This window comes from Hemiscyllium ocellatum, chromosome 3 (assembly GCF_020745735.1).
Source record: "Hemiscyllium ocellatum isolate sHemOce1 chromosome 3, sHemOce1.pat.X.cur, whole genome shotgun sequence".
In the NCBI taxonomy this organism is placed as follows: domain Eukaryota; kingdom Metazoa; phylum Chordata; class Chondrichthyes; order Orectolobiformes; family Hemiscylliidae; genus Hemiscyllium; species Hemiscyllium ocellatum.
In genome coordinates this window covers 102,472,605-102,495,348 of record NC_083403.1, presented here as the reverse complement: position 1 = coordinate 102,495,348, position 22,744 = coordinate 102,472,605, and the positions used below count along the sequence as shown (strand labels likewise).

At 39.8% G+C, this 22,744-nt stretch overlaps 1 protein-coding gene across 1 annotated transcript in view; it reads left to right on the top strand.

Annotated features, from left to right (window-relative positions):
* Positions 1-19,269, top strand: part of capn9 (calpain 9) — a 70,403-nt gene extending 51,134 nt beyond the window's left edge. The window contains exons 10-20 of the mRNA XM_060852300.1: positions 664-833; positions 1,441-1,649; positions 2,162-2,198; positions 5,241-5,324; positions 6,056-6,113; positions 8,783-8,847; positions 9,841-9,909; positions 10,352-10,430; positions 11,901-12,017; positions 15,070-15,128; positions 16,233-19,269. Of these exons, the coding sequence (XP_060708283.1) occupies positions 664-833; positions 1,441-1,649; positions 2,162-2,198; positions 5,241-5,324; positions 6,056-6,113; positions 8,783-8,847; positions 9,841-9,909; positions 10,352-10,430; positions 11,901-12,017; positions 15,070-15,128; positions 16,233-16,259 (974 nt within the window). The 3' untranslated portion in view covers positions 16,260-19,269. The remainder of the gene's footprint in view (positions 1-663; positions 834-1,440; positions 1,650-2,161; positions 2,199-5,240; positions 5,325-6,055; positions 6,114-8,782; positions 8,848-9,840; positions 9,910-10,351; positions 10,431-11,900; positions 12,018-15,069; positions 15,129-16,232) is intronic.
* Positions 19,270-22,744: the final 3,475 nt, after the last annotated feature.

Sequence of the window (22,744 nt, the reverse complement as noted above, 5' to 3'; positions counted from 1 at the left end):
TCTGTTTCTGGCAGTGTTTCTGCCCACATGACATCTTCTTCCCGCCCAGGCTCCTCTTTTTGCTACCACTGCTGTTGGTGGTGATGGCCATTTTCTAGGTGATAGTGATCAAAGATTCAGAAGGTACCGCTTAAAGAGCATTTACATGTTTCTGCAGTGTCTCTTGTGGATGATATATGTTGCTGCCCTGTGCTGCCAGCTTTAGGATATTGGGGTTGGGGTTGGCAGCAATCAGTTCTGGAATTTTAGTTAGCTAGTTTGTGGCAGGAGATTAACTCTGTGACTTGAATTCTGTCATCTGTTGGTTATTTTCAAATCTTAATGTGTACTACACATTGGCAGTTAGCGAGTTATCCGTTGATATGTTGGTAATTCCTGCCTTAAACACTACCTAATCTAAACTAATCTAAAATTTAAACAAACCTACTATAAAGAAACATAACTGACTGTGCAGTGCCTTGAAATATTCTGAGGTTGTGAAAAACACTATGTAAATACAACGTTTTTCTTCTTTCATAATCAAGAGGAGGCACTAAGACTAAATGATTCTGTTCTTGTATTAGTTAAAATATGCAATAATTTGGAAAGTTAATTGATTATCATAGGAAAAAAATTGGAACTCAGTGTTTCAAACTTTAATATACTATGACTGTTTGTGTGCAGACACTTTCTGGGTCAATCCACAATATAAAGTAAAGCTACTAGAAGCTGATGAAGAGCAAGATGATGGAAAAGATGAATGCACAATGATGGTTGCTCTCATGCAAAAAAATAGACGCAAACTACGGAAAGAAGGAGCTGATTTGCTGACCATTGGATTCGCCATTTATGAGGTGCATTTCATGTTTTAATTCTGATTTGTAAATACAAAGTCACAGAAATCAAAAAATTTAAAGAAGAAGTTTAACTATTTTTCTGTTAGTCCATAAGATAACCCATTAGAGGGTTATCGTGCAAAGGTGAATATAGCAGAATTTGTTGGTGAGAGTCTCCAGATTCAGAATTGAATGCATAGTGTTCTGATACTGAGCCAAGGGTGCTACCTGAACATTGGCTGTCTCCTATACAGCACTCAATCAAAATGCTTGGGGAATCAGAAAATGGGCTTCAATGGGGAAGTTGTGTGCTAGACTGCTGTGCTTCATTTGGAGAATTAGGGAATTAGTAGGATGAACTTCAAGGTGGTGGATAGGGCAATGAAGTGATGGATTTCAATCAGACATTTGAGGTAGTATAAAGTTGTTCTGCAATGGCATGCTTACAGTATTACAAGAGGGGTTCAATGGAACATTTGAGGTAATAGAGGATTGAGCTTTAATGTAGTTTTAGGAGGATAAGCCTCAAATAATTATATGTTACTTTCTCTGTGATATTTGTCATGGCTCTGCAGTGAGTACTGTGCTGCTATGATGAGGCTGAAGGATGAAATTTGTTTTCCAGGCTGAAGGTGGCATTGACCATCTGCCGAAAGAGTTCTTCCGATTTCATGCTTCAAAAGCAAAGAGTAAGACGTACATTAACATACGGGAGAACTCTGAAAGGTTTAAACTTCCACCAGGAGACTATGTTATTGTACCTACCACTTTTCAACCAGAAGAAGAGGCCGATTTTCTCATTCGACTTTTTACAGAGAAGAAAACAAAGAGCCTGTAAGATGAAAAACAAGTTGCTGTTGATTTGAATCATACAGGAGAAAGTCATTTGGTCAAATGTGTCTGTGCTAGCTCTTGCTCCACTCCTTTTCCTGTGGTGCTGCATTTTATTTTCAAGTATTTATCCAATTTTCTTTTACTTGCTGTTGTTGCATTTGTTTGCACTTCCTGCTTAGGTCAACGTAAGAAAAGTTCTCCACTTCGTTCATAACGTGCAAGCCAAATATCATTTCCCCTCTAATCAATCATCACCATCCACCCCTTAAACTTTCACAAACCTCATAACTAACCACTTCCACTATCACTAACTATCCCACGAACTATTGCAAATCTTGTAAGTAATTGCTCCCATTATCATTAACCACCCCTCAAACACCAGCATCATCACCAACTGTTCTCTATTTATCATATATCCAACTGTAGGCCAGTTTACACTATCATATTCCTTACAGTGCAACATTTAATGCAAAGTGATTATGTTCTTAGTAATATTTATCTTTCATTTGCAGCGAATTGGGGGATAAAATTGGTGCCGATCTACCAGAGGTGAGTGCTTTTTATTTCACTTTGGAGTAAAATGTTCAGTGTCACTCTAGGCGTATTATTGTCAGTGGTGTTAGTTTGCACTCTGCACTGAAAGCCCAGTCTGTAGTGGACACATTGCTGCTCCCCTGACTGTGATTTTGCTCCTTGGAAGGAATTGAGAAATGCAGATATAAGGATCTCTGAACGGACCTCGTGGCCTAAAATACTGATTTGTGAACTAAGTGAATAGTTGACAGTCCCATGAATTGGCTGATATTTACGCTGGCTACTCGCAGTCAAGCATTGCTTCCTAGTGGGTAGCTCAGATTTAGGAGGTATGCCCTCCTCTTCTGCCTTTGAATTCAGATTTTCTCCTTCAACAGCAACAAAGTTAAAAAAGGAAATGATAACTGACATTGGAGGATTTTTGTAAGGCAATGTATTAAAGATAAGAGAACCAAAGTGGATAGAATTGGGTGACAACTCAACTGAAGTGAATAGTAATTTTGGGATGGGGGCCTTGCTATCAAGGCCTTTGAAAAGGCTGTGTTCTGTCATCAATTGAACTACTGCAGTCCACATGGTATAGGTAAACCCTTAATGCCGTTATGAGGATTTGACTTAGTCCTCCTGAAGGATCAGTGATATATTTCCAAGTCAGGATAGCTAGTGCTGGGAGGAGAATTTGCAGATGACGGTGTTTCCATGTATCTGCTGCCCTTGTTCTTCCAGATAATAGAGGACTTGGGGTTGGAAGGTGCTGTTGAAGAATGCTTTATAAGCTGTGCAGTGTCTTGTGTTGCTGGTGCATATTGCTGCCACCACTGTGCATCGGTGATGGAGAGAATGATGTTTAAAGTGATTATCAAGTGCCAAATACGTGGGCTACTTTCGCGTAGATGATGATGAGCATCTTGTGTTTGTTAGATCTGCACTCATCCACCTAAGTAAAGGGTAGTTCAATGCACTTCTAACTTGGACCCTGTAATGATGGGTCAGCTTTGGGGTGTCACCTGATTCCCAGTGATTCCAGTTTTACTAAGGTTTCTTGATGCCACATTCAGTCGATTGTTACCTTGGTGTCAAGAGCAATCATTCACCTCTGGAATTCAGCTTTTTTAAAATCCATATTTAAACCGAGGCAGCAATAAGATCAGAAGACAAGTGGCCCTGACGGAACTCAAACTAAGTGTAAATGAGCAGGTTATTCCTTTATTCGTGTTGCTTTGTAGCAATGCCAACAAGTTAGGGGTCAACTTTTAGGAGAAGTTTTTTTTCTCTGAGAGAGTGATGTGACTTTAGAACTCTATATTTTAGAAGATAGTGCGGGCAGTATTATTATAAGCAGAGGTAGATAGCTTCTGGTTAGGCAAAAGAATCAAACATTATCGAGATTGGTGGCAATGTAGAATTTCTCAACCATATCAGTCATAACATTTTTGAATGGTAGAACAGGCTTGTGAGGCCAAAGACCACTTAGAATCACACAGAACAGAAACAGACCTTTTAGTCCAACTTGTCCATGCCAAACAGGGTTCCTAAACTGAACTAGTCCCATTTGTCTGCATTTGGCTCATATTCCTTTAAACCTTTCCTATTCACGAATCTGCCCAAATGTCTTTTAAGTGTTGTAATTGTTCCTTCTCCTACCACTTCCTTCAGTAGTTTGTTCCATATTCGCACCGCATTCTGTGTGAAAAAGTTGCCTCTTGGATTCCTCTTAAATCTTGCCCCTCTCACTTTAAACCTATGCCGTCTAATTCTGGACTCTCCTACTCTGGGGAAAATTTTGTATGTATGTGCCTGTATCTTCAAGCTGCCAACAGAGCTGAAGCTTCTGAACAACTGAAGGTTCCATCTCTGGTCTGCTCCCACAGTTCAACAATCAAAATTATTCATCCAAACTCCAACTCAACAACTGGTGAGTTTGTCTTCACCCCAACCCAGCTCCTTCCCTCAGCAGCTCTCAAACACCCAATCTTTCATGTTAGAACCACATGAAACAAAAGGTGTTAATGAGAATTACCAGGAAGGTATAGGGAAGCATTCCCAGAGACTTTGCCGTGTCCAGTGCTTTCAGTCGTTTCTTGATTTCATATTGAGAAAATTCACTGAAGATCTGAGATGCAGGGAATCTCAGGAGGTGGGGATATTTGAGGAGCCAACACTTCCTAGCTGTCGTTTGATTGTTCAACCAAAAAATGTGTCTGGATTTGAACTCCTATTATTGAAGTTGTGTCAAATGTGTCTACATTTGCTTTAGAGAGAACTACTCATATGAGGACTGTGTGTGGTCCATGCCTTCCTGCAAACTTACATGACCCTTTCAGTCATTCTTGGATTGTGAATGTCTTGTAAGCTGTGTTTATTCATAGCTCCAATTTATCTTAAACCCATCCCAGCATTTACCTTATCCAGTGGTCAAATTGTTCACGACCATGAATTAACCTTCTAATCCCTCTTTACCTAGTCATAAAATCTAGAATCTCTGTAGGAAAGAAAGAACTTGCATTTATGTAGTACCCTTCACTGTCTCAGGTTGTCTCAAAGTGCTTTAAAGCCCGAACTATGTGCTTTTTGAAGTGTAGTCATTGTTGTCATGCAGGAAATGCAGTAGCTAATTTACATACAGCAAGCTCCAACAACCAGCAAGTCTTAATCGCCAATGCTTGATAAATAAATGACACTAGAGAAAACTCAGCTTTTCTTTAAATAGACTAATGGTGATTTTACATAGAGGACAGCTTCAGTTTAATGTTTCATTTGGTAGATAGCATCTCCCACAGTGACATTCCCACTGTATTGCACTGGAGTGCCTTTTTGGATTTTTGTGCTCAAGCCTCTAGAGCAAGTCTTGAATCTAAACTTCTGACTTAGAGAGAAGTGTGTAGTCCTCTGAGCTATAGCTGATATCTAAAAATATGCAGTGATCCCAATCTGGGTCACTCTCCATTGGTTGGCTTGCACAATTATTGATCCTGAGGAAAATTACATTAAAACTTGTAAAGTTATAAAAATTGTTTTTTTTTACATTGAAATCTGAAAAGAAACTTGTTTCTACAGCCTCCCAAACCAACAGTTAACCCCCAGGAAGAAAATCAAGAGGAAAAGCAGTTCCGCTCAATGTTTGAACAGATCTCAGGGAAGGTGAGTGGTACCTTTCATCAAATAATCTCTAAGCACATGGAAAATTCATAGTAACTTAGGAAGAAGTGAGAACACGTGAGCTTTCGGAGTAAGAAAATAGTGATTCAGGAATGAGAATGCTGCAGGTTCAGGAGTGAAAAATGAGAGGTTCATGAATGAGAACACGTGAGGTTCAGGAGTAAGAACACGTGAGGTTCAGATGTGAGATCACAAGAGTTCCAAGAGTGGGGCATGGGAGATTCAGGAGTGAGAATATGAGGAGGTTCCAGAGTGAGAACATGGGAAGGTTTCATTGTGAGAATGCAGTTAGGTTCCAGAGTAAGGATACGGCAAGTTACAAAGTGAGAATGAGGAGGTTCCAGAATGAGAATGTGGGTAGGTTGTTCCCAGGCAAATCCTAACCTGCATATAGATTTCAAAGGTCCTGCTCAGAGTCAATCAGGTGTTGGAAAAATACTCAATGGTTTAGGCCATTCCCTTTCATGTTACTTCTTGATGTTCATAGAAGAAGGTGGTTGTGTGCTTTTTGGTTTTCCAGTATCGTTAAATCAGAAAGGATGGGAGTAAGCAAGTGTAGATTATAAATGTTAGCACAAAGCAGTTGGGCTGAATGGCCTGGACATGTGTTGTAGTTCCACATAATAAAATGAACCATTGATCATTTTGAAAATGTACAGTTGTGATATGATGTTCAATGATTAAATCTTATTTTTTACTCTCTTCATTTTCAGGATCTGGTGATCAATGCTTATGAACTACAGGACATTTTAAATACTATCTTTGCTAAAAGTGAGTTCATTGCCTACGGTGTTGAGTATTGCTAAAAATATAGACAAGCTGAAAAAGCTTCCTATATTTCATGCGGCTCCTTCTTTTACTTCGGTTGTGTTGGCATCACAGATTGATATCTGTATTTTGACAACATTTACGAATATGGTTAACAATGTAATAAAGATTTGATTTGAGACATCCATAATAGGAACTAGACCACTTGGCCACTCAAGTCTGTTTTGCCATTCGGTAGGATTGTGGCTCATCTATGTTTCAAATTTCACATTCCCTTTAATTCTCCTGCCTAACAAGATTCCATATAACTCTGCCTAAAAAAAATTAATAATCCAAACTCCAGCATCTTCTGAGCACAGAGTTCCAAATTTGTACAGTCCTCTGACAGAAAAAAAATCCTCCTCATCTCAGCTCTAAAAGGACGATCCCTAATTTTAAAGCAATACCCCTAAAGTTCTGGAGTGACCTGTAAGAGGAAACATCCTTTCCACATCCACTTTGTCAAGACTATTCAGGATCTTACACACTTCAACCAAGTGATCTCTCACTCTTCTAAACTCCAGTGGAAACAAGCACAGCCTGTCTCACACATTGTCATAAGACATGATAAGATATCAATTTAGTAAACCTTTTCTGAAACACCACATCTTCTTTAAATAAGGAGACCAAAATTGTACACAATATTCAAGAATTGGTCTCACCAATGGCTTGAATAACTGAGATATAACTTCTTTATTTTTATATCCAATTCTTCTTTTAAAATATAGGATAGCATCCCATTAGCTGCCTTAATTATCTGCTATACCTGTACACAAACATTTTTGTAATTCATGCACTAGAACATGCTTATTCCTCAGCACCTCTGAAATCCTCAGTTGTTTTTTTGTTTAAATAATACTCTGCTTTTTGTTCTTCCTGCCAGAGAGAACAAGTTAACATTTTCTTACATTATATTCCATCATTTTTGCTCACTCAAACTATCTATTTATCTTGTCTGCCAACTCCTTAAGTCATCTTCACAAAACATTTTCCTACCTATTTTTTGTGTCAGCTGCATATGTGGCTACCACCTTGACCTCCTTTATCTAAGTCATCGATGTAAATTGTAGGACATTGAGACCCGGTTGTCCTGCCAATCAAAAAAGACCCATTCTTGCATACTCTGTTTTCAACCAGCCAGCCAGCCAATCTCCTATCTGTGCTGAAATGTTATCCCCTACACTACAAACTCTTACTTTTCGTAATAACTTTTGATGTGGCACCTTATTAAATGCCTTCTGGAAATCCAAATATATTACACATACAGTCTCCCCTTTACCACAGCACGTATTACTCACTCAAAGAACTTTAATAAATTAAACATGATTTTCCTTTCACAAAACCATGTAATCTTCTTGATTACATTGAATTTTTCTGTGTGCATAGTTATGATCTTTTTAATGATCAAATGTAACATCCTCTCCATTACAGATATCAAACTAACTGGCCTATTGTTTCCTGTTTTCTGCCTCCCTCTCTTCCTGAATAGAGGATTTATAAATGTCCAGTCATTTCTTGATATAGACATTTTGGAAAATTAACAGAAATCTATTATTTCATTAGCTACTTTTGATTTTAAAAAAGCCTCGGATGAAGTCCACATGAATTGGGAAATTTATCAGTTCACAGTTTCATCAATTATTTGGCACTGCATCTTCATACTTGTAATTTCATAAAGTTTTTCATTTCATTCTATCTTCTATGCTATTTGACTTGTAATATTAACTAAGGAGTAGATATTCATCAGGACACCAGAAATAACTCACTTGCTCTTCTTCAAAATAGTGTCCTGGGATCTTCTACACTTAGCTGGACTAAAATATAGCCTTGGTTTAACATCTTATGCAAATGAGAGCACATCTGACAACTCAATGTTCACTCAGCACTGCAGTGGAATATCAGCCTTGGTTTTAAATGTGCTCAAGCCCTGGAGTGGGTCTGTGAAACTGAGACCGTGTGGTTCAGAAAGTGCTCCCAATTGAATCATGGCTGATACCATCAGGACAGATGCAAGAACACCAACTTATAAAGGGAAAACCTGACCCTTCTGTTCTCATCAGTACTTAAATACCACGTGCACTTTTTGGTTTTATTGGGAGTTCTTCCTGTGTTGAATTTTAATGCTGTATATTTGGAGTTCACTGGGCAGACACCCATTTCCAGTTGTTAATTGCCCAGTTTCTTTCCCTTACCTATGACTGAGGACTTAACTGCAGATAAATTGACAGGTAAGCTGCAAGAACTCAGGGAGTCCTGGATGCAGATTCTAAAATGCGGCCAGTGTGGTCAGCATTTAGTAGCTTGTGGGGTGAAAGAATTTGCAATTGTATAGGCTATGTATGTTAAGATCTAAGGAAGATCCAAATTATTTGAGTGGGCCTTGGGTGGGTAGCTCCTGTTCCTTTGGATGAAATATATAAAAATACTTCCAAGTCTGATGGAACCCTTTGTTTCCTGCGTAGTGCAAGATCTGAGCAACTCTGGCCTAAAACAACAAAACCAGGCCATAATAGAAGGGATATGTAACTAATGGATTCTCTGTTTAAGCGTAATGACTCTTCATAAACTGACTGTCATTCTTCTGCTCAGGGAGTGGGTATTTAATTTATTATTTACCTGTCTTTGTTTTACAGGAAAGGAAGTAGCGATGGAAAGTTTTGACATTGAGACTTGTCGCAGTATTGTGTCTCTCTATAATGTATCCTGTGATTTATTTCCTCCTTCAAACTCAGTCAACATTTACTGATCTGCAAAAGTATGAGTTGCCATGAGCATCAAATTAATATCTATTAAATTAGGGGTCACTTAGTTTAAGTATCCTGACCCTTAGGGGTCACTGTGACGATAAAAAATACCGATGTTGTCACTCTGAAGTGATTGTGAAAGAATTGGCTACACATTGAAGAATTTTCTCCTTAGTATTAAAATGAAAAAACTCAGAGTTAGGAGGCCATAAGCTTCTGCAAATTGCATTATACATTAAGGCATGTTTTTGTTCAATTTCTATAAACTGCAAATCTGAAAATTCTGTGTCTTTGAATTTGGATATGTTCTACACATGCATAGAATACCGTACATGAATGCTTATAAAACTAGAAGATAAAAAAAAACCTCTACATATAATGTAGCAAACAGCAATACTACTTTCACTGGGTACAACATGAATACAAGCTTTAATTTGGTGCTCAAATCTTTAGTGCGAGGCTGGAGATTAAAGTAGTACCCACTGAGCCACATAGCAGTCCTCCGGACGGCCAAATCAAATCATCTTAAATTTTGAGGAAACATTGCTCCCTATCAAATATATAACTTTCATCCAAATATCTGAGTATTCATCCACAAGCACAAGGCAACCAGTGTATCAAGCATATAGACACATAGGAAATAAGAGAAATGGGACCTACAGCCCTTCGAGCCTGTTCCACCGTTCAATGTGATCATGGCTGATCATCCAACTTAATACCCAGTTTCCATTTTCTCCCCATATCATTTGATTCCTTTAGCCCTCAAAACTTTAGGAAAGAGAATTCCACAGACATATCACTTTCTCTGTGAAGAAACGTCTCCTCATCTCAGTTCAAACTGCAACAAGATATTTTTGCCTTTTGCAACCAACAGAGATGTGCTAGCAGAAAATAATATAAAGGATTACAAAATTGAGAATTAATCCTTGACTACACCTTCAACACAGAAAGACAATGCTGAAGGACTTGGGTTTGATGAATTCAAGATCTTCTGGAGCCGAATGAAGCTGTGGACGGTAAAGGAATCAATAATTGTTGTGTAAGACTTCAGGACTCTTCAGCAACTGTGCAATGATGTCACAGAGCTGCTCATCACTGGGCATAAATAGTAATGTGGGTGAAGTTGAAGGGGAGGAGTAGAAGCCTGAAGTCCAGTCGTGTGAATATGAGAAATACCTGTAGAGAAACATGTGAAGTAGACCAACTAGTATTAGGTGGTAGAATTTATGCAATTGTCATTCTATAATGTAACAGTAAGATTACAGCCAGATATATCTCACATTACTATGGAGACAGCATTTGGTCATAAACAGTGTTGTAACGAAGCCTAAGCCTGAGGATAGTTCTTGACCTTCTTCTCGATCACACAATAAAAGAGTAATAATAAAAGGCTGCAGTCACTCCCTGTTATTTATCCATCTGGTCTTAATTTTGCTGCCCAACTTCCTTCTTTTGCAGCGTGCTTTCCTGAGCTGTGACCATGACAAATCAGGGACCATATCAGCTCACGAACTCCGGACTGCTGTAAAGAACATAGGTAAGGAACTGGGTCAAGCACTAGTGTCAAAAATCAAAATAAGACTGAAAGAACTGGCATTCATATCATAGTTTTCACAATTCAGTATGTGCCAAATTGTTTTACATCTAACAAGGTATTGTACAGTATTTCAAAGGATTGCAGCAACCAATTTATGCATGGAAAGTTCCTGTAAAAAAAAACCCAAATTATCTGTTTTAATAATGTTGATTGAGGGATAAATATTGGCCAAGACACCAGGAACACCGGAGGTGTGGGACGTGGATGAGATGTGTTGGAGGGTATCTTTAACCGCATGGAAGGGAAAATTTTGGTCTTTAAAGAAGGAGGCCATCTGGTGTGTTCTGTGGTGTTACTCTTATAAAATACAATGTGCTGATAAAATAATTACAGAGAACTCAGGGCTTGAAAGTAAAACATGAGCTTTGGAAGTATGATCTCTGTGAGTTTGGCACCTGTGGAATCTGGATGGAGAAATTTTTCCATCAATTTGAGGAGCTGGGGAAATGATCCCATTACCTTTATGATCTGGAATAGTAGTTCTAGCACAGGTGGAATCTGGAGTACAAATCCAAGCGTTTCGGGATGTGATTTCAGCATTACTGTAATCTGGAGTACTACACCCACCAACAGTGAAGGGATTCCAGCATGGGATGTAATGAAGGAATTTCAGTGTTACAGGGATCCAGCAAAGAGATTCCAACATTACAGATCTGGCAAATAGATTTCAGCATTACAGAGATTTGGCAAAGGGGTTCCAGCATTACAGATCTGATTAAGGGATTCCTTTAAACACAGGTAGAAGTCCTAGAATCTGATACTATGTGGACATAATTACCTGGACATTCTAATCAGGGCTTCACAAATCTTTTCTCGGTTTGATCCTGTTTTATTGTCCCAAAGTGGAAGAGGAGGGGAGGGCAGGGTCACTGTTTTCTTTTCAAAAAACGTCTACCTTTTCATCAGTTTATTTTTGCAGCAGCAATCATGCCTCAAATTTCTGTCCATTAGGCCACAACCACCATTAGATAGAAACGTCAGCCTCCAAAAGGGCATCACAACTGTTAATATTCAAACTGTGCTCCATTGTAGCCATTGCTGACTTGAGCATGTGATCCCAACATCTTGTCTCAGAAATCACGATTTGGGAAGCCTTGCTGTAAATTCAGTGTTCATGATAAGAGACATTTAGGGGTGGAACCTAAGAAAAAAATAGCTTGGTCACATCCACAGAAGATGTTATTGAGGACTTTGCTTTAGAATGCTAAGCGATTACGTTAGATGGAAATCTTGGGGTGACAACACATTGGCAAAAAATGGGCACAAGATCCCTGCTTCTTGTTTTTTTTTTGTCCAATTCCCTTCTTTGCCTAATGCACTGGACTGAAATTGCAGTTGTAAGATTCTGAATGGTTTTTGGGTTTGCAATTAAATTTGATTAGTAATTAAACTGCACCCTTTGATCCCCAGGGTTTCAGGTCAACAATCAGTTACTGCAGCTTATGGTCATCCGATACTCAGATGCGTACCTTCAAATTGATTTTGATAACTTCCTCCGTTGCATGGTTCGATTGGAGACTGCATTCAGTGAGTAATTATTAACTATCAAACTAGACAACACTACCTGGCACAAACCAGCTTAGCCTCCTGATAGATCAACAGAAAGACTTGCATTTGTAAGTCACAGTTATTGGGTTCTGGGCATCCCAAGGTGCTTTTGAGCAAATGAATTACTTTTTGCAGCATAGTTACTTGTAGTGGCGACAACATGGCAGCTAATTTAAGCACAGTTAGAGACAAAAAAACTGCAGATGCTGGAATCCGAAGTAGACAAACAGGAGGCTGGAAGAACACAGCAAGCCAGACAGCATCTGGAGATGGAAAAATCAATGTTTCGAGTGTAACCCTTCTTCAGGACTAGATATGGGGTAAGGGGAGCTCCAGATAAAGGGGGGTGGGGGTGGAGTTGGGAGTAGTGGAGGGTAAGATACTGATACGTTAACTGATAAATAGTGGGTATGATTTCCACCAACCACTCCACCACCCCTCCCGCAACATATCTTCTCCTGAAACCAGAAAAGATGCAACCCCTGCTCATATGCCACTTCCCTCACTTCCATCCAGGGCCCCAAACAGTTCTTCCAGGCAAGATAGAAGTTTGCCTTCATCTTCACCAATCTAGTCTACTCCATCCGGTGCTTCCGATGTGGTCTTCTCTACATTAATGAGACCCAATGTAGACTAAGTATCCATTTCACCGAACATCTTCGTTGGTCCTGAAACAGCCAGCTTGACCTCCCCATCACCGCCCATTTCAATTCCTCCTCCCACTCCCTCTCTGACATGTCCATCCTCAGCTTCCTCCAGTGCCTCAGTGAATCAGACTGCAAATTTGAAGAATAATACCTCATCTTCCACCTGGGCAGCCTACATCCGTGAAGGCTTAACATTTGAGCTCAAATTTCAAATAATCTTCCCACCTACGCTCTGGCGCACTTTCCACCTTCGCCTCCTCTCTTCCATTCCAAAGACTGACCCTTCCTTCCAGCTACCAACTGGATTCATCCCTCCCTATGATCAACCAGTTGTACCCATTACCTGCGCTCACCTATCACTACCTTACCCTTCTGCTACTCTCCCCGCCCAACCTTCCCCCCTTTATCTGTAGCTCCCCCTACTCTCAAGTATAGTACTGATGAAAGGTCATACCAGAAACGTTGACTTCACCTCCTGTTGCTGCCTGGATGGCTGTGATTCTTCCAGCTTCTTGTTTGTTTAATTTGAGCACAGTAAACTTCCGGTAAGACAATAACCACAGTGCTGTTAAAGAAGTTCTGATTTTGACCCAGTGACTATATTCAATGTTCTGTTAACTAGTCTCCCATCAGCCATCCTTCATAGATTTCAGGTCTTCCAAAACTCTGTTGTCCGTATCTTAACTTATACAAAGTACCATTCATTCAACACACTCTGTCCTTGCTGGTTCCCAGTTTGCAATATGCTGATTTTATGATCCTCATCCTTGTTTCCATGCCCTCACCCTTCTGTATTTTTATAGCTCTATAATCCTCCAAGATCTCTACATTTCTCCAATTCTGGCCTCTCAACCTCCTATTTCCATCATTCCATTATTAGCAGTAATGCCTATAGATGCTTGGGCCCTAAGCTCAGGAATTTCTTCTCCAAATTGCTCCATATCTTCATCCTCCTTTAAATCATTACTGAAAATATATCTCATTACTGCTGCAAATGTGTTGCTGGTCAAAGCACAGCAGGTTAGGCAGCATCTCAGGAATAGAGAATTCGACGTTTCGAGCATAAGCCCTTCATCAGGAATCTATTCCTGAGATGCTGCCTAACCTGCTGTGCTTTGACCAGCAACACATTTGCAGCTGTGATCTCCAGCATCTGCAGACCTCATTTTTTACTCGAATATATCTCATTAACCAAGTCTTTTGATCACCAGGCCTAATATTTCCTGCTGTGGTTTGGTGTCAAAGTTTGGCTGATGAAATTGGGATGTGCCCTGGGATGTTGAGAATCTGTTTAGTTGCTGAAAGTATCCAGGTTCTCAAGAAGTGTAAATGTGCTGCCACCTTGTGGGGATCTTGTTGCTGCAAAGTCCTGCTTACCCAATCTGCAAAGCATTATCACTGTCAAGGTATTTTCAGTCTTATTGTAGAGCTTCTCTCCTGAACCCAATCCACTTTACATGAGAATTACTTCATCTCTCTGCACTTTATTCACTATAGATACATTAAACCTCAGAGAAAGATACTACCAGAATGGTACCAGGCAGAAAGAACTTCAGTTATATGTAGCATGAGTTTTGGTGGTCAGAGGATACATACATATGAACATACAAAATAGGAACAGATGCAGCCCGTTCCGCTCCTTAAACCTGCTCTGCCATTCAATAAGATCATGGCTGATCTGTTTGTGTTTTGAATTCCACATTCCCTTCTACCTTTGATTCCCTTCTTCAGGGCTTATGCCCGAAATGTCGATTCTCCTGCTCCTTGGATGCTGCCTGACCTGCTGCGCTTTTCCAGCAACACATTTTTCAGCTCTGATCTCCAGCATCTGCAGTCCTCACTTTCTCCAAGAATCTATCTATCTCCGTCTTAAAAATATTTGATGACCCAATCTACACTGCCTTCCGAGGTGGAGAGTCCGAAGTTTTACAAGCTTTTGAAAGAAAATAATCCTCCTCAACTCTGTCCTGTAAGGGTAACCTTTGCCAAAGTGAACAATTTCACGTTTCCTCACATTGTACTCCACCTGCCAGATTTCTACCAATAACTTCAACTGCTTATATTCACTGGAACTTCCTTATGTCTTCCTTCTTATGCCTTCTTCTCATTCCATCATCCGTTTAGCCCTAAGAACTGTAGCTAACCCTTCTTGAAAACATTAATTTTTTTGCCTCAACCATGCCCAAGAGTCTACAGGTTCAACACTTTCTGGATAAAAACATTTCTCCTCGCCTCAGTTCTAAATGGTGGACCCTGAATCCTCAGACTAACCCCTGGTTCTGGCCTCACCAGTCATTGCGAACCTGTTCTCTGAGGTGATCTTAATTAAATAATTAGAATGATATGCTCTGTAGTATTTACTGTAGATTTTGTTTTAAAAACAGGGTCATTCAAAGCATGTGACACCCGACAGACTGGTGAGGTGACACTGAATTTAATGCAGGTAAGAACTTGACTAGATAAGAAAATTTCAGCTAACCAACGTTTAATGCAGATCTATATGCCCAATCACGCCCACCAGGGGCAGTATCCTCAGACCCTGGAACACTGTCAGGGTCATTTGCATATGGGAACAGAAATGACAAACACACTATGTGTCCAGATATCAATGTGTTTAACAATACAAGGTGAACCTTGGGATAGTCTTGACTCATGTGAGGGAAATCTGCAAACAACAGATTCTAACAGACCCTGTTTCCCAACAGCTGTTTAATTTCATTCAGGTACATATCAGAAGCACTTCTTGATTGATTTTGTATCTTTAAGTAATCAATATTTGTTTAACAACTTATCCAAAATACAGGACTCCCAACAGTGCAGCATGCCCTCAGTGCTTCACTGAAATGTCAGCCTAGAATTTGAACTCAAGTTTCTCTTATGGAACTTGAATCTGCTGATTCTGAGGTACTTTCTACTGAACCACAATGCTGGCATCTGGCATGGATCTCACTGAGATGCACAGTGACACTATTTCAAATTTATAGCTAAAAAAGATTTAACAGGGCTATTTGTTAGGTTGTTATTTTCTTAACATAATTCTTTTTTCAAAATGATCTACCAGTGATCATTCTGCAGCTGCGAAAAGAGACAACCAATCTCACTGGATGTCTGAAGACCCTAATCGAGTTTAATTCCTTGACCACTTCAATTCCTCCCTCCTGAAGGAGTTGCTTATGGTGGGGGCTCCTTTTACAATCCACCCCCCTCTCTCAACCTCTTCAAACAAGAGAGTGATCCCAGTGTTTGAAGAACTGTGCAAAGCGACATACATTTTTATCTCTCTGATGTGCAGGATCTCAATGTAAATGGCACTTTTTAAATTTCACTGTATTAGCGCATCCAGTCAGGTCCCTGCTTCTCATGCCCAGTGAGTAGATTGTCTCAGTGCCCACTGTCCTTCTCTTCTGCCACTGCAATATCTTCTCATCTTAGATTGCTTCTAACTTTATTAATTTTAGCTGCTGATAGTTTACTTGTTTGATGCAAAAATCAGGATCTACTTAATTTAGAACTCTGTTTAACTAATGGTATTGTGCTTTTCAAACAGTGGCTCTACATGACAATGAATATTTGAAGATGGAACTTGAGATCATCAGACTTCAGTGCTTTTCACCAAATGATCTTAATTTCAGCATTTACGGGGATACAATATGTAACAGAATGAGGTCTTATTTCTTTGAACTGTTCAGTTTGTTTTACTGTACTTTGGTATATCTGCTTGTCCTTGTGGAGGTGTTTTGAAGACTATTCCTGGTTACTGACAATTTTGCTTTAGGGATATTATCTGCTTTGTTATTCCTCTGTTCTGAGACCACTGTTTGTAAATATTTCACATATTATATGTTCTGAGAGTACAACAGTCCTTAGCACAACAGTGTCCCATTCCCCAAGGGAAGAGGAAAAAAAACATCATATCCAATCCCTTGATACCTAAACTCTCATTTTTTACATCAAATCTTCTCTTGAAGCCCATCTGTCTAGTATGTTAATTGTTTTATCTTGATCTTTTTTGTATTTTCATCAAAACCCATCCCTCATGATAATTAATCTCCCATCAAACTTCAAGCCTCTGGTGTATGAACTCTCCTCCAGAACCCTAATCCTCTGTTTGAAGTCAGCTCTTTTGAGGTTGAGGCCACTTCCAGGGCTAGTGGTTTAGGTAGAATCTGCCATATTGTATTGGTTAGTAACAGAGGAAAAGTGAATGAAAGGAAATGAGCACCGTTCAATAAATAAGATAGGACAGCTTGTCTGGACAGTAAATGCTGATGCAGACTATTCTGGACCAAATGATGGGTTTCTGTATGGTAACTTCTGTAATTCTAGATAAAGAGTATCCCATTCAGGGTACAACCCTTTTGTGCTCTATTCTCCCACTGAAATCTATCCATATTGCACCTTAACTCACCAACTGAAGACTGCTCTACAAGCATTTTAACTCACACATTAAAGTTCATCCCTCAAGTACATTAATTCATGGACCATGATATCTGATTACAAGTTTGATGAATCCAACCTTTTGCCTTACTTAGTATTTTCATTTTGGTTAACAGCATAGATCATTCTATCATTAATTGTTTACCCATGAATAACCAAGATTATGTGGTTGAAAGGTTAAGGAAAGAAACCATGCAATATTGTTTTTCAAGGGAAGCTAGATAAATATGTGCAGAAGTAAGGAATATCCGTGTTGGGTATCAAGACACCTGAACCTGAGTAATTTTATATAACTGTGTAATTTCTGGGGGATTTTTAATTCAAAGAATTTATCATCAGTGGCAAATATGGTTTTCTGTGCTGAGAATCAGTTTAGGAACATGTTTCCAGATACATCAGATAGTATTGATATTGTACAATGTCTTATAACATACACCAGTCGTACTTTTTGGTTTCTGTTCAATTGACCTGGGATTTTGTGAAGGTACAATGTAGGTCTCTCCAAGTCCTGCAACATTTCCTGAATTCAATGGTGCATAATCTACTGATTTACTGCCAGTTTATACTGTTACAGAAACTCTCAGAATGAAATGAACAGGACTTCAAGAATGACAGTATTGTTTTTAAAATGATGAAAATTGATTCCCTCTCCCCTCCATTTTATGCTGCTGGAGAGGAATTTTCCATTAGAAGAACCAAGATTTGCCTTTAAGCCATTTCATACAAAACGGCAATCAACAACACAGAAACAGCAAGATCCAGACTCAAAGAGAAATAATGAAAATACTCTTCATATTAGAAACAATAGTGAGGAGATTTGAAGAATAGGAACATAAAAAGAAAATGTAGCAATGTTACAGCATAGTTAAGAGGCATTTTGATTTTATATGTTAATTCGTAATCCAAATATAGCAATTTCTTTCTGCTCCCCTCCCACCTCACTCAATATATTCCAAATTTAATGCAATCTAATTTAATCACTGGGTGTTGCTTCTTTATCACAGACAGAGTAGGATCTGCCAAGAATGTACCAGTGTGTGCTAATACTGATCTGGACTATCTCAGAATGTGCCAAACCTGTACCAGTTTATGCCAGTATTAACTTAGACAGTGCCAGTACAGTTTCAGTACTGTTTCGGAAGTTGCTAATACTTGAGACAGTAAGGACTGCAGATATGGAAGCCAGAGTCAATAAATATGAAGCTGGAAAAGCACAGTAGGTCAGACAACATCTGAGGGACAGGAAAGTCAATGTTTTGGGCCAAAACCTTTGCTCCAGTGTATGCCAATACTGATCCAGACGGAACAGTGCTAACCATTTGCTTTGCCAGTGATGTCTCAGTCTGTACAGAGGGAATGGTCGCTCTGAAACACAGATAGGAGTGGGGAGGAAATATATGCCTGGTGATGGGGTCTGTTTGCAGGTGGCGGAAATGGTGGAGGATGATGTTATGTATCTGGAGGTTATGATTTGAAGATGCCGGTGTTGGACTGAGGTGTACAAAGTTAAAAATCAGGTGGTTAACCACCTGATGAAGGAGCAGCTCTCCAAAAGCTAGTGCTTCCAAATAAATCTGTTGGACTATAGCCTGATGTTGTGTGTGACTTTTAAATTTATCCAGAGCTTGGGGAGGTCGCAGGTGTGTCAGTCCTGTTCCAGTCTCTGCCAATCCACAGACTGTAAGTGTTGGCCAAATGTCAGCAGGGTCCCACACCGTGCAAGCGCTGTCCTAGTTGTGTATCACTGCTATCCTGTACTGTTCCAGTGTGCACCAGTGCTGAGTCAATACTGCACAATACTTTGAGACTCGTGGTGTGCCAGCAACAATTTGAGAACAAAATTAATGGTTTTTATTTTAAAAATTTACAACAGCGTACAACCTAATCTAACCTCATTGTCTGAATTCTGCAGAAGAGTTCCCTTTCCTCATTTATTTTCTATATAGTGTTTGTTTCATTCTTTTGCTACAAGCTGTTGCTGAATCTACAGTCAAATCCATCAAAACCTTAACAACCATTCAAAGATGTGAAAGTAATTCAATGTCATTTTTATCCTCTGGTTTGGACTCTGGCCTGCATTTTATATTGTTTAAAGCAAATTTCTACTGAAGGGTTGAGATCATGGAAATAAAGTCGCTATCTAGTCAGTATTGTGTCAGTTTCTTGTACTACATTGTCTGCAGTTATTTCCCTGTCAAGGACTCCTACACCATTTTCTCAATTTCTAGAAGAAATACAAAATGAGGGGCTGTAAATATGATAGTTATAATAAAATGTAGAATTCAGGGAAAAAGCTTTACTTAGGTTGCTGAGAATATGGAATATAAAAAGAAAATGCAGTAAATATTAAGTGAGTTTGGCAGGACTTGTGGAAAATAAAAACTGTTTACATAAATGTAATAGGTTTTAAGAATTGCAAATCAATAGGTGAATTTGGAGTTGGGATAAAGAAATGGAATCCAAACAGAGTAACTATGCATGTTTGTCAACACGCAGAGCATAGTAAACATAACTGAGGAATTACAGGGGCAAATTACTTTGTGGAAATATGATGCTGCGGTGGTAAGAGAGACTCAAACATCGACTGGGACTGCCATAGTGTTAAAGGTTTAGATGGAGAGGAATTTCTTAAGTATGTGCAAGACAATTTTCTGATTCAGTATGTAGATGTATCTACTAGAGAAGGTGCAAAACTTGACCTACTCTTGGGAAATAAGGCAGGGCAGGTGACTGAGGTGTCAGTGGGGGAGCATTTTGTGGCCAGTGACCATAATTCTATTCGTTTTAAAATAGTGATGGAAAAGGATAGACCAGATCTAAAAGTTGAAGTTTTAAATTGGAGAAAGGCCAATTTTGACAGTATTAGGCAAGAACTTTTGAAAGCTGATTGGAGGCAGATGTTCGCAGGTAAAGGGACGGCTGGAAAATGGGAAGCCTTCAGAAATGAGATAACAAGAATCCAAAAAAAAGTATATTCCTGTCAGGCTGGTAGGTATAGGGAATGCTGGATGACTAAAGAAATTGAGGGTTTGGTTAAGAAAAAGAAGGAAGCATATGTCAGGTATAGAGAGGATAGATCGAGTGAATCCTTAGAGTATAAAGGAAGTAGGAGTATACTTAAGAGGGAAATCAGGAGGGCAAAACGGAGACATGAGTTGGCTTTGGCAATTGAATTAAGGAGAATCCAAAGGGTTTTCACAAATATATTAAGGACAAAAGGGTAACTAGGGAGAGAATAGGGCCCCTCAAAGATCAGCAAGGTGGCCTTTGTGTGGAGCCACAGAAAATGGGGGCGATACTACATGAATATTTTGCATCAATATTTACTGTGGAAAAGGATATGGAAGATATAGACTGTAGGGAAATAGATTGTGACATCTTGCAAAATGTCCAGATTACAGAGAAGGAAGCGCTGGATGTCTTGAAACGGTTAAAGGTGGATAAATTCCCAAGACCTGATCAGGTGCACCTGAGAACTCTGTGGGAAGCTAGAGAAGTGACTGCTGGGCCCCTTGCTGAGATATTTGTATCATCGGTAGTCACAGGTAAGGTGCTGGAAGACTGGAGATTGGCAAACGTGGTGCCACTGTTTAAGAAGGGCGATAAAGACAAGCCAGGGAACGATAGACTGGTGAGCCTGACTTCAATGGTGGGCAAGTTGTTGGAGGGAATCCTGAGGGACAGGATGTACATGTATTTGGAAAGGCAAGGATTGATTCGGATAGTCGGCATGGCTTTGTGCGTGGGAAATCATGTCTCACGAACTTGATTGAGTTTTTTGAAGAAGTAACAATGAAGATTGATGAGGGCAGAGCAGTAGATGTGATCTATATGGACTTCAGTAAGGCGTTCGACAAGGTTCCCCGTGGGAGACTGATTAGCAAGGTTAGATCTCACGGAATACAGGGAGAACTAGCCATTTGGATAGAGAACTGGCTCAAAGGTAGAAGACACTGGGTGGTGGTGGAGGGTTGTTTTTCAGACTGGAGGCCTGTGACCAGTGGAGTGCCACAAGGATCGGTTTTTGTCATTTACATAAATGATTTGGATGCGAGCATAAGAGGTACAGTTAGTAAGTTTGCAGATGACACCAAAATTGGAGGTGTAGTGGACAGCGAAGAAGGTTACCTCAGATTACAACAGGATCTGGACCAGATGGGCCAATGGGCTGAGAAGTGGCAGATGGAGTTTAATTCAGATAAATGCAAGGTGCTGCATTTTGGGAAAGCAAATCTTAGCAGGACTTATACACTTAATGGTAAGGTCCTAGGGAGTGTTGCTGAACAAAGAGACCTTGGCGTGCAGGTTCACAGATCCTTAAAATGGAGTCACAGATAGATAGGATAGTGAAGAAGGCGTTTGGTATGCTTTCCTTTATTGGTCAGAGTATTGAATACAGGAGTTGGGAGGTCATGTTGCGGCCGAATAGGACATTGGTTAGGCCACTGTTGGAATATTGCGTGCAATTCTGGTCTCCTTCCTATTGGGAAGATGTTGTGAAACTTGAAAGGGTCAGAAAAATTTTCAAGGATGTTGCCAGGGTTGGAGGATCTGAGCTACAGAGAGATGCTAAATAGGCTAGGGCTGTTTTCCCTGGAGCGTTGGAGGCTGAGGGGTGACCTTATAGAGGTTTACAAAATTATGAGGGGCATGGATAGGATAAATAGACAAAGTCTTTTCCCTGGGGTTGGAGAGTCCAGAACTAGAGGGCATAGGTTTAGGGTGAGAGGGGAAAGATATAAAAGAGACCTATGAGGCAACGTTTTCACGCAGAGGGTGGTACGTGTATGGAATGAACTGCCAGACGATGTGGTGGAGGCTGGTACAATTGCAACATTTAAGAGGCAATTGGATGGGTATATGAATAGGAAGGGTTTGGAGGGATATGGACCAGGTGCTAGCAGGTGGGACTAGTTTGGGTTGGGATATTTGGTCGGCATGGACGGGTTGGACCGAAGGGTCTGTATCTATGCTGTACATCTCTATAACTCTATGACCTGGCTCAAGGAAGGACAAGGCTGGGTGTTAAATATTCCTGGCTATAAGTCTTTCAGGAAAGATAGAAAATGGAGGAAAGAAGGAGTAGTAATATTGGTAAAGGACGGCATTGCAGTGCTGGAGAAAGAGAATGTCTTTTTAAGAACAGAGTCAATTTGGCTAGAGCTATGAAATAAAAAGGGTCCAATTGCATGGCTTAGCATAGTCAATGACCATTAACTAGTGGAAAAGGGATTAAGAAACAAATCTGCAGGGAAATTACAGGGAAATGCCAATTTTATATGTAGTTAATATATTGGAATTAAATTTTACAACTATGTATTAAGATGTTTCTAGTGCCAGGAGCAGCGAGAGATTAATGTTCCTAGAATGTGTTCAAGAAACTTTCTACAACAATATGTCAGTGGAGGATCATTAGGACATAGTAGTCATTGTATCATAAGGTGGTGGTGGAGAATGAAATGCAACAATCCAGAGTAAGGAAAATCAATTGGTGGACAGCTGACTTCATTGAGCAAGAACAGAAATGGGCAGAATTAACTAGAACTGAAGGTTGGCAGGAATACAGTAAGTGAACAATGAGCCAATTTCAAAGAAGAGACAGTTCCATACAGTCAAAATATA